This window comes from Pinus tabuliformis, chromosome J (assembly GCF_031772625.1).
Source record: "Pinus tabuliformis cultivar Carrire ecotype Pingquan chromosome J, CPIR1, whole genome shotgun sequence".
In the NCBI taxonomy this organism is placed as follows: Eukaryota; Viridiplantae; Streptophyta; class Pinopsida; order Pinales; family Pinaceae; genus Pinus; species Pinus tabuliformis.
The window spans coordinates 1,625,826,325-1,625,838,436 of record NC_142295.1 but is presented as its reverse complement, the minus strand read 5'-3'; the positions used below and the strand labels follow the sequence as shown (position 1 = coordinate 1,625,838,436).

General features: G+C 38.6%; 1 protein-coding gene across 1 annotated transcript; it reads left to right on the top strand.

Moving 5' to 3' along the window:
* The first annotated feature begins 237 nt into the window (after nt 1-237).
* Nucleotides 238-1,059, top strand: LOC149233721 (uncharacterized). The gene has a single exon (XM_089382273.1). It carries the CDS (start codon nt 238-240, stop codon nt 1,057-1,059), a length of 822 nt encoding a protein of 273 aa, XP_089238399.1.
* The last annotated feature ends 11,053 nt before the right edge of the window (nt 1,060-12,112 follow it).

Genomic DNA, 12,112 nt, shown 5'->3' with positions numbered 1-12,112 from the left:
CAGGCAGGTATGCTTCTTAAACTAGATCTTTCTAAAGCTTTCGATAAACTCAGCTGGACCTTCATACAGCAAATGTTAAAAGCTTTTGGTTTCAGTTCCATGTGGATCCGCTGGGTCATGAGCCTAATAAACTCCACTCAGTTCTCCATCCTGGTCAATGACATCCCTTCAAGGCCCTTCAAACCATCAAGAGGAATCAGGCAAGGGGATCCCCTATCTCCCTTCCTATTCGTTCTCATGGCAGAAGGGCTAGGACGTCACATCAAACAAGCTCTTCAATCTCAACAGCTCAAGGGTCTTTCAGTTCATAACTCCCCTGCCACTTCCCATCAGCAATTCGTTGATGATACCATGCTTTTTGGTTATCCTTCAGCCCAGGAAGCCACTTGCCTCAAATCCCTGCTCAATGACTTTGCTGTAGCCTCTGGCACGGATGTAAATTGTGCCAAATCGCAGATATTCTTTTTTCATACGCCTCCCCCTGTCAAATCAGCTGTCACTCACATCCTCGGATTCCCTGCCGCCTCCCTTCCCTCAAAATACCTTGGCGCCCCTCTCACGGCCTCAGCTCTAAAGCATTCCGCTTGGCGTACCCTCATAGAGAAAATGGAATCTCGTCTCAACCTTTGGACTCACAGATCTCTCAACCTAGCCAGCAGGGTTGTGCTCATTAAATCAGTCCTTCAGGCAATGCCTCTGTACCTATTCTCAATCCTTGCGGCACCCAAATGGGTCCTAAAGAGAATCAGGCAGCTTCAACGCAGCTTTCTCTGGGGAGGGTCGGCAACTAATCGGAAATGGGCATTGGTCAAATGGCCTACAGTATGCCAACCAAAGGAGAAAGGGGGTATTGGGCTGAGGGACCCAGAGCATAGTAACGCCATCATGAGTGCCAAAATTTGGTGGCACTGGATCACTAATCTGGAAAATCCTTGGGCAAGAATCTGGACAGCTAAATATGCCAATAACAGACCCCAGGAGGAGCTCATCCGGTTTACTCCCATGGAAAAAGGCTCGCTAATATGGAATGCGGCCAAACAACACTACCACTTAATATAGCAACACAGCTTTTGGGAGGTTAGGAATGGCCAAACAGCAAGATTTTGGACAGATGCATGGAATCAGATGCCAAAGCTCATCCACACCCTCCAATTACCACTGGATCATGTCAGGCAGGAGCAGCAGCAAGAAAAGATCCATTACTACTGGGGGCAAGAGATGGAACATGGATTCAGGAAATGGAAACAAGGAAATCATTGGGCTATCACCACAAACTTGTAGGATACAAGGGATTTGGAGAAGGAGTTGGATAAAAGAAGAATCCGATATGACGAAGGCAATGACATCTTGAGATGGGGATACCAACCAAAAGGCGACTTCTCCACTTCAGAAGCTTACAAGATAATCTGTAACAATAATATCCCCTCTGATCCTATATGGAGCAAAATATGGGGTTTTGGCTCATGGCCCAAAATCTCCTACTTCCTGTGGCTGGTCAGTCACAAAAGAATCCTTACCTGGGATAAATTAAGAAGAAGGAATTTCCATGGACCATCGTTATGCCCCAATTGTTGTCAAAATGAGGAAACGCTTCAACACCTTTTGGACTCCTGCCCTCTAGCCAATCAACTATGGGAAAAAGCGGGCTTCAGATGTCAAAAAAGATGCAGAACAAAGAACGACATTACTGACTCCCTAAGGCACTGGCCGCAGAACCCTTATAAGAGCGAACTCCTCAATTGTTTGTGGAACCTTCTCCCTGGTCTCATATCCTGGAGTATTTGGAAAGAAAGGAACAAGCGGATATTCAAAAATCAGAGCTCTAGGATCGAAGAGGTTTGGACCAAACTATGTGGGAACCTGAATGAGACGCTGATACTCCACTCCTGGACAACGGAAGATCTTCCTTCTCTAGATAATGAAAAAGGTATTCTAAGCAACTGGCAATTGATCATTCCTCAATCCCAACACAGGAACAGTACTTCCACAAGCAGCAGTACAATCAAAGATACTTGGAGCGCCCCCCCTAAGTACTCTTACAAGCTCAACTTTGATGGAGCCTCCAAAGGTAACCCGGGAAAGGCAGGCTTTGGAGGCATCCTCAGGAATCATGAAGGTACGCCCTTGCAGATCTTCTTGGGATCCTTGGGCTGGGATACCAATAACTCAGCGGAAATTGAAGGATTATGGCAAGGACTCCTCTTAGCTAGAAACCTCAATCTGCAGCCCTTGATCGTGGAAGGAGATTCCCAGATTCTTATAAACATGGCCAAGAGATTGCAGAATGGATCTCAAGCGAAAAAAATCTCAAATAGTTGGAGACTGGCGGCCCGATTAGAAGCCATTGAACAAGCCCTTCGCAGCAACAGGGCAATCTCTTTTTCTCACACAAAAAGAGAAAGCAACAAGGTTGCCGACCTTCTCGCCAACATAGGGGCAGATAATGATCATATTCTCCTTACAGGAACCCTGACCATTATCACAGACAATGCTCAAGCTCAGGAATTAGATAAGCTGATCCAAAGTGACAATGCCTACCCGGATGCGGGTGACACGAATGAGAAGGACGGCTCGCCACCTGGTAACCATGGGCGGCCTCAAGTTTGGAAGGGTTATTAACTGCACTCCGCCGCCCTGGATGGCAAGCGTGAGAGCAGAGGCGCGAGAGGACGACAATTCATTGCCGGGTCTGAGCTCCATTAACTGTTTCAGAGGGGAGTTATGGCATACCAGGATCGAGGCAGACCAGCGCAGCATAAATATGATAAGAATAAGGAATGTTATGCATCGGCTCAAGTTCGAATTCTGGAATTGGGTTTCTGGACGTCAGTTCTCCGAGCTCAGGCTCAAGAGCTCCCTTCGGCAATTGGAGGTGGACATAGGGCAACAAGGGTGGGTGAAGGGGGTTTCACACCCTCCATATCCTTCTCCCCTGCTCTGTTACGCTCATCGGACATTAAGGAAAGCATGGTTCCGCCAAGACAGTGGCTGATTAGCCGTCGAGGCTCTGGAAGAGGTGGAACTTCACGCCCCCCGGTTGCCAATCCACCTTCAAGCTGCTGCCATTGTCTGTGCCACCAAGTGGCTGAAGCACACCCCATTCAGTCGAACCAGTTTATGGACGCCAGGACTCCAGATTCGAGCTCTGCCCCGCTACCTGCATTTGGAACAGCGGTATTCTCCTTCTGCAGCGCCCAGGGCAATTCTAACATTAATGCTCATGTCTCGGTCCTATTCCTGGAGGAACCGAAAGAGGAGGTTGGGGAGCAACCCCGCGCCCAAGTTCATCTTGCTGAAAGCTCCAGGGCTGCTGAGGGAAGGGCAGAGGTACAACCTGAGCCGGAGGTCGTTCCACCATCGACTCAACCGGCGTCTGCTTCAGGCAAGGCCAAGGTTGATTGGGGACCTCCCCCGGAAGGCGAGTACTGGATTTATGAAGAAGAGTCGGACGAATAGGAGTCCGCTCAATCAAGCTCATGCCCTCAGACAATGCTCAGGTTTTTTTGTGAACTGTTACTCTTATCACAAGTGCTCAATGTATGTCGTGAATGTCTTTGTTTGGCTTGATAATTACGTAGTTCTGTGTTTGACTACGCCCTCGCGAGGGATATCGATGAAGAACTTCCTTTTCTCTCTTTTGCCCCTGCGTGGGATAGATAATTTTGCTTTTTCTGTTCCCCAAAGGTCTACGGCCCCTGCGTGGGTAACCCGTCTCAGTCATGGTACCCTTGCATGGGTTTTTGGTCTCAATGGTGTTGGCCCTGCGTGGGCGTTCAGTGTCGATGAGGATGCCCCTGCGCGGGTAGTTTTTTGTGAGCACTATCAATCCAGAATGCCATCTTTGGCCTCTGGCGACATGAACTCTTGGTTGTAACTGTTTTCTCTTGTCAATGTAAATAATAGAAATAGCATAGTATTAACGATAAAAAAAAATGATCATAATAATTAGATGTTCAACAAATTTTGTGTCACCACACATGACTATTAACTTTAAATTGCATTATGTTGCAGTACATCAACAATTAGACATTCTATTTTGTTTGGTGCTCCGAGACAAACATGTGGATAATTACAAGATTTTTGTAGGACGGGAGGACATAAAACACCTCCTAAGGAATGTTCGCTTATGTTTGGATTATATACTCACGCTTTTGCAAAGGGTGGAAAAGTATGTGGTGTCATATTTTGATTTTGACTCTGAGGATATCATTGACGCTCTTGTTGTTATTAATGTTCAATCGATCAACACTTCTCCACCATCCAACGTAGGTCCCCTCTCTCTCGTCATAATATTAGATTGAATGGTACTGCTCCCTCATCAACGGTGGTAGTGTTTGGCTGCAAAGTATCCTTTTAGCATTTTTCCACAACATGAGCTGCACATTAAAGGTTTCGACGATCTTCGTAGCATTAAATGTTACATATTATCTTCATATTTAAACATTTAAAGAATTACACTATCTTCTTTATATTTTAAATTAAAAAACATTTATTAACAAAGTAATTTATTTTTAACTTTAAATTGCATTATTAACAAAATATTATTTTTTATTAACTTTAAAATAAGTATCAAAATCTTTTAAAATAAACTTAACCACTAACACTCCAAACTAAAAAAATATTTTAAAAACTTTTTATCACATATATAAGATAAAAAATCAATCCCAACCTAAATTGTGTGATATAATGAACAAATAAAAAATACCTTAATAAATTAATACTTAACCATAAACTCAATATAAATATTAATAAATTTCAAAGTCTACTCGAATACAATAAAATCTTCACACATTCATTAGCAAATCAACAAACAAAACAATAACCAAAATCCAAAATCAAATCATCCTTTTTGGCATGAGAAATAATAATCATTTCTTATTCATTAATCTATCATGGTTTTTTCCTCAGTTTTTTAGTCCCTGCCATCTGGCAATGGCCAGGGACTATAGTAATCGAAATTTTCGAACTTAGCATTAGTTCAACTATTTTTACCCAAGTTCAACTGTTTTTACCCAAAGTTTTTTAATGGACAGGACATATTTTATGTATTTTACACTCCATTTTATTTCGGAGTCTTATTTGGCCTCTTCCCGAGGCGGGGAGGCAAAAACCATATCATATATCTTTGATCGACATATTTTGAAACTAGCTAGTTGCTTGGCATTTTGGCACTTGTGAACTAATGTAAGCATTAGTCGATAAAATTAAATGCTAGCTCATAAACAACCACTACTGGGTATTAGTATAAGTTGAAATTCACATTAAAGTACAGTCTGGAGACAAGTCGTGTCAAACCATGCCTACCCTGCCGTGTCAAAATTTCCAAGTGCATGAGAGCAACCGACTTTAATTGCTTGCCTTAAAATGAAAGGCAAGCAAGACTGAACATTATTAAAATGAAAGGCAAGCAAAACTCAACATTCTTGGGCTCTCTCTGATTTGTGCCTCTGCAAAATCTGTGCCTCTGTGAAATCTGGAACATGAGCAAGAACATGTGCTTCTGCACAGTGGAGCATGAGCAACAGCAACAACCTGTCCGACCTCTGCCTCTGCAAATTTTGGTACATAGAGAGCTAATTAGAATGAGTTATCTGCTTCAGCGGCAAGGCAATTGAATCAGGGACTCTGGTCATGGGACGCTGGAGCTTGAATTGGCTCTTTAGCTCGGTCAATTTTCTCCTGGCACTGTTTTCAAACTGAAACTCAAACAAGGTAACAAACTGTCTCTTTCATTGATGCCTCTCCTACCTTTACTTGCTATATGTAAAATCTTAAATACAAAAATAAAAAAATCAAAATCCTGAGGCATTTAAGTTTGAATTTGAATTTCTATGAAATCAGTGCTTTGAAAAGATTTGAGATATTTGATAGTATGGATTCGGTAACCTGAAAAAACAGATATTAAATATATAAAAATTTCATTGAAAAACTGAGATATTTAAATTCTTAAAAAGACAAATATGAAATCAGTGTTAATTCAGAAACCTGAAATATTTCATATATGCTTAGGGATGCGATCTTCGAGTGAGAGAAACATTCTGTTGCAGCGCAACACACAGGAAACTAGACTTGTGTCTCTTGGTACTGATCAGATAACTTCCCATTCTTCGGCTTTTATCAGTCTGCACACAGTCTCAAATTTATCAGCAATTACATGATCAGTCAATCATATATTGTATTAATCATACTACATTGCCTTACTTCAAATATAATAATGGTACTGAGTTTTCTGCATTTAGCAGCATGAATTTCTGTTTCATTACTTGCACAGTAAGGGTGGTTTGGGCTGCCCTAAAACCAGAAGAGAAACCGAATGCTTCTTGGCTTGCTGAAGTATTGTTGGACCTTTGTGTTAAGATCCATTAATTTTACACAAAGCTACCTTGATTTATGGAGTTGCAGCTTTTCTTAACTTATGGAAACCAACTGCAGTAGTTTCCTTAAGTTAAGAAAATCAACTGCAATTACTAAATTTATAATTGGGAGCTACTAAAGTGGTCCATCACTTTGATCTGATCTCTACCTTGATTTGTGGTTTTTCTAACACATAGCTTTTAGAAGCTTGATGGAAGCTTAGCTATATGTTCATCTGTTTGGTCCCCAAGCTCCTATCTCAAAACCCCCTTCAGTTCTACACCATCTAGCTGAGATAGCAGAGCTTGGAAGTGCCTTCAGAATTCTTGTGTTCTTTTTCTTTTGCTTGGATTGAAGCTGGAGTGCTGAAGAAGTAGCAGGAAAGTGGACTGTGGCCTTCATCAAAACATCACCAATGGCTGGAGGTAACCCGTATCCCTGGGTATTAAGTTTCAGTGATTCTTTTTAGTTCTTTCCGCATGCAGAATCACTGTTTAAGTTATTAGTTATCTAACAGTTTGTATCGGAGCCTTAATTTACTTCTGCCTTGGTGTGCGATTCGAATAGCATTAGAAAATTTATTTATGAAGATTGCGCAACCATTAGAATCATATATTCGACCCACGGTTTGCGCAAAATTTCGAATGCATGCCTGAAACGAATAGAGAATATACCTTCAAAACAAACATGAGAAGAGTGGATATTCTTCTCATGCGAACATATATGAATAATGATAAGGGAGATTTAGGTTATTATTGGATGTTAGACTTAAACGCCCTTTCTGTTTCAATATCCAGCAGAAACTTTAGAGCTGCATGTTGAGTTTTGTGTCATATAAAAGCTTTTTGCTATCCCAATGTCACTGCATGTAGAAGAATTCTTTTCATTATTAATTCTTTGATGATGAAATCTCGATGCATTTTTGATGGGTTAATTGCAACGGTTTTATTAAATTTGACGCTCTTCCCATGTTCAAGCCAGAAAATAAAATAGTTGCTCTCCGAAATTTATATGGGGCAGGCTCACTTATCCCATATCTGGAATTTTGATCCTCAGGGCCAAATGATAAAATTTAGTTGTGTAGAGATATGATCGCCATTATCTTACGTTTATGCTTATGTGGAAACTGGCATTGATTAACAAATATGCATGTGGCCGGTAAAATAAATGCCAGACATCGCATTATCTGCTTCAACGCTTTGATATGAGGTTGCTTATGTAAGTGGAGGTCAATGTTTTGATGTGATATCAAATTACATAGAATATATTTTTGATTATTATGTGTTAGGTTTACAATTTGAACATTCATATAATAATAAATTAATTTGGAGACTGGGGAAAAACTAAATATCCGTATGAGACAAGTTTTTTATTCTCATTTCCTCTTCCTTGGTTCCTCGAAATTAAAGAAATTCCATCACGAATTGATGTGATTTAAATATGCTCACCTCCGTACTTAAAGTCATTTTGGAGGCACAGTATAGATTGGGAGAAATAATTTTGGTTTATTATCTCGAGTCGGCGGCCAACCGTCCGTTGGATTATAGCTTGGCTTTAATTCTATTTTGAAGGTAAAGATGCGTATTTTAATCTTTTAGAGAGAATGGTTAGGCTGGAAGCCTGTTACGATTTATGCTCTTCAACGTAAAATAAAACCAGCCATATTTACATTCACTTCCTGCTTAGCAGTGGTTTCTATCATGCAACTATAATTAGACCAATCAAGTTACGTTTAGATTAAATCTGTGAATTTTGTGCTTTTCTTGGCTTTTATTGTCAAGGTTGGTATTGCCTCAATGAAAATTTCTACACTTTTGTATCTATTGCCATCATAAATTTGCAGTTGGGTGGGGATTCCTTCGACTGCTTGGTGTAAGGTGTATTGAATATGCAAATTTATCCAAACCCATCTAAACCTGGGTTTAATATGACATGCACCTCGAGCGCAAAAGGTTACATGATGTGTATTGTTTTCTAGTGGGAGCTATGAACCCCAAGGCGCTTTAATATGATATATAAATTTTGATTATGTTTTTATGGTTTGGTTATAATTTATATAGTTAATTTGGATAACTATATAAAATCAACAATGCAAAATGCAAAGTAAGTTTTATAATTGATTACATATTTACATTAAACTTACATTTATGAACATTTGTAATTAAAGAGAAATAAGAAATGGTTTATTTCTCATTTGGGCATTCAGTTTATGAACATTGAAGAGAAATAAGAAATGGTTTATTTCTCATTTGGGCATTCAGTTTTGATTCTATGTTTATTTCGCATGAAGTTCAGATTTAGCGTTGTTGAAAATTAATTTTGTGAGTCAATCTCCGGGTTAAGTTTATAAATTGAACAATCAATTTGTAATCATACTGACTGCTTTAACCTGCTTTTGAATTTGCTGGAGAATTATTACAGTTATATGGAGTTTATTAAAATGTCATTTTGACTTACTCCTTTCAGTAAACATTAATTTTCTCTCTGGTTAAGTTTTGTTTATGCAACAAAATTAATGTCTAGTGATCCATGTAATTTTAATTAATTAGAGAGTAGCCACAACATCTTTAATTAAATAAAATTATATATTGATTGGCAAGATCACATAAAGATTATTTAGACATTAAATTGTAATTAATTACACTGAATATAATAAATTTTATCCCACAGGAATTTTTATTATATTTATGTGATTAATTAGGATAAAATTTCATAACCTACCCACAGGAGTTATGAATTAATAAGTTTTATCATAAAGTTGTATTGAATCTGTTTGAATTGAAAATTTAGCCCACAGGCAATTTTCATGTCATTTGATTCAATTCTTTTTTAGTATGTTTTACATTGGTAAAACATAAAAGTTCATAAAAGTTTTATTGAGTCTGTTTGAATTGAAAATTTAGCCCACAGGCAATTTTCATGTCATTTGATTCAATTCTTTTTTAGCATGTTTTACATTGGTAAAACATAAAAGTTCATAAAAGTTTTATTGAGTCTGTTTGAATTGAAAATTTAGCCCACAGGCAATTTTCATGTTATTTGATTCAATTCTTTTTTTAGCATGTTTTACATTGGTAAAACATAAAAGTTCATAAAAGTTTTATTGAGTCTGTTTGAATTGAAAATTTAGCCCACAGGCAATTTTCATGTCATTTGATTCAATTCTTTTTTGCATGATTTACATTGGTAAAACATGAAAGTTATTAAGCCTCAATTTAACATAAGCATGTGATCCTTTTGATGCAGCAGTACAACCTGCAAATTTCTCTGAAATTCGTTGTGACATTCCTGAACTTAAGGGAGATAACTACAAGATTTGGAAGGAGAGGATTCTCCTTCATTTAGGGTGGATGGACATAGATTATGCTATCAGGAAGGATGAACCATCGGTACTCACTAATACCAGCACTGCAGCGGACGTCGCGCTTTATGAACGATGGGAGCGATCCAATCGTCTAAGCATGATGTTCATTAAGACCAAAATTTCAGCTGGTATTCGAGGTTCCGTTGATCAGCATGATAAGGTCCGAGACTTGTTGAAGGCCATTGATGAACAATTCGTCTCTTCAGACAAGGCACTGGCAAGCACCCTAATCATGAAATTCTCATCCCTAAGGCTCACCAGTGTGAAAGGTGTGCGCGAGCACATCATGCAGATAAGGGACATTGTGGCTCAATTGAAGAAACTCGAGGTTGAAATATCGGAGTCCTTCCTAGTGCACTACATCCTGAACACCCTTCCGCACCAATATGGACCTTTCAAAATCTCATACAACACACATAAGGATAAATGGTCAATTAATGAACTCATGACCATGTGTGTTCAAGAAGAAGAGAGACTGGTGATGGAACTAGGAGAGAGTGCAATGCTGGCAACGCGTGGAAAGGGCAAATCTCAAGCCAATCGGAAAGGGAAAGGTAAAGCACTTCCCCAAGCTGATATCAAGAAGGTTTCCAAGTGTTTTTTCTGTAAGAAGAAAGGACACATAAAGAAGGAATGCGCCAAATATCAGAAATGGCTTGCAGACAAAGGTAATTTAATCTCGTTTGTTTGTTATGAATCTAATATGATTAACGTTAATAACACATGGTGGATTGATTCTGGATCAACAATTCACATTTCGAATTCCTTGCAGGGTTTGCAGAACCTAAGGAAGCCAGTGGGAAGTGAGCAAAGCATCTTATCAGGAAACAAGATGGGCTCGCATGTGGAAGCTATAGGAACATGTTATTTAGCTTTAAGTAGTGGTTTTGTTTTGGAGTTAGAAAAGACCTTTTATGTTCCAAGTTTTCTAGAAACTTGATCTCAGTTTCAAGGCTTGTATCTTTTGGATATTCCTTAAACTTTTCAGAAAAAAAAATCTTTCAGTCTATTCTATAAATCTAATTATGTTGGGAATGGTATTTTGTCTAATGGTCTTTACTGCATTAATTTACAAAACAATGTCACATATGATTCAATGCATGTTCACACTGGCACTAAAAGATGATGATTAATAACACTTCTTCATTAATGATTGATAACACTTCTTCATGAATAACACATCTTCATTGATTCCCCTCTAGTCATGGTGAGCAATTGGTTTGCAAGCTCAAGAAGTCATTGTATGGTTTAAAACAAGCATCCCACCAATGGTATTTGAAATTCCGTAGTGTAATTTCTTCTTTTGGTTTTGTAGAAAACATTATGGATCAATGTATATACCTGAAGGTTAGTGGGAGTAAAATTTGTTTTCTTGTTTTATATGTGGATGACCTTTTTTGCTAGCAACCAATGATAAGGGTTTGCTACATGAGGTGAGACAATTCCTCTCTAAAAGTTTTGATATGAAGGATATGGGTGAGGCATCTTATGTCATTGGCATTAAGATCCATAGAGACAGATTTTGAGGCATCTAGGGTCTGTCACAGGAAACCTATATTAATAAAATTTTAGAGAGATTTCGGATGAAGGATTGTTCACCAAGTGTAGCTCCCATTGGGAATGTTGGGACGATGTCAGAGTGATCCAGGTTTAGACCACTGGAGAGCTGCAAAGAAAGTAATGAGGTACCTTCAAGGGACCAAAGACTACATGCTTATGTATATTCTGTTTGAGGCTGCTTTACATGGTGTATGGCATTTCTGGGCTTAGAATTATGGATTTTATCTCTAAGCCATTGATAATATATTGTGATAATTCAGCTGCTGGTTTTATGGCTAAAAAAGTGGGAGTCGAAATAAACACATCGACATTAAGTATTTAGCTATAAGGGAACGTGTTAAAGAAAAGAAAGTGGTCATTGAGCACGTCAGCACTGAGTTAATGATCACTGATCCTTTGACTAAGGGCATGCCACCGTTTAAATTCAAGGATCATGTATTGAATATGGGACTTGGTTCCATTATGCAGTTTTTCATTGTATGGACAATGTTAATGAAATTCTTAATTATTGTGATGTTTTTTCTCATATTTATGTGCACCTTAAGTTGATTTGAGAAAATTCATTTAAGAAAGACCAAGAATAAACATAGGGTTTATTCATTAAGAAATTGTTGCCACATAAATTATAATAAGAATAAATACATAGTAATACATGGAAGATAATACTCGTCATTAGAGGACTTATCGCCATGATTCATGTATCTATTACTTAATACAGATTATCAATGGTTTTTAAGTTGAGACATTAAGTTTGGAAGTATGGACCAAGTGGGAGAATGTTAAGCTCCATTAATTTTACACAAAGCTACCTTGATTTATGGAGTTGCAGCTTTT

Coding starts and splice junctions, on each gene's coding strand:
- LOC149233721 (XM_089382273.1), top strand. CDS start 238: ATGGCAGAAGGGCTAGGACGTCACATCAAACAAGCTCTTCAATCTCAA.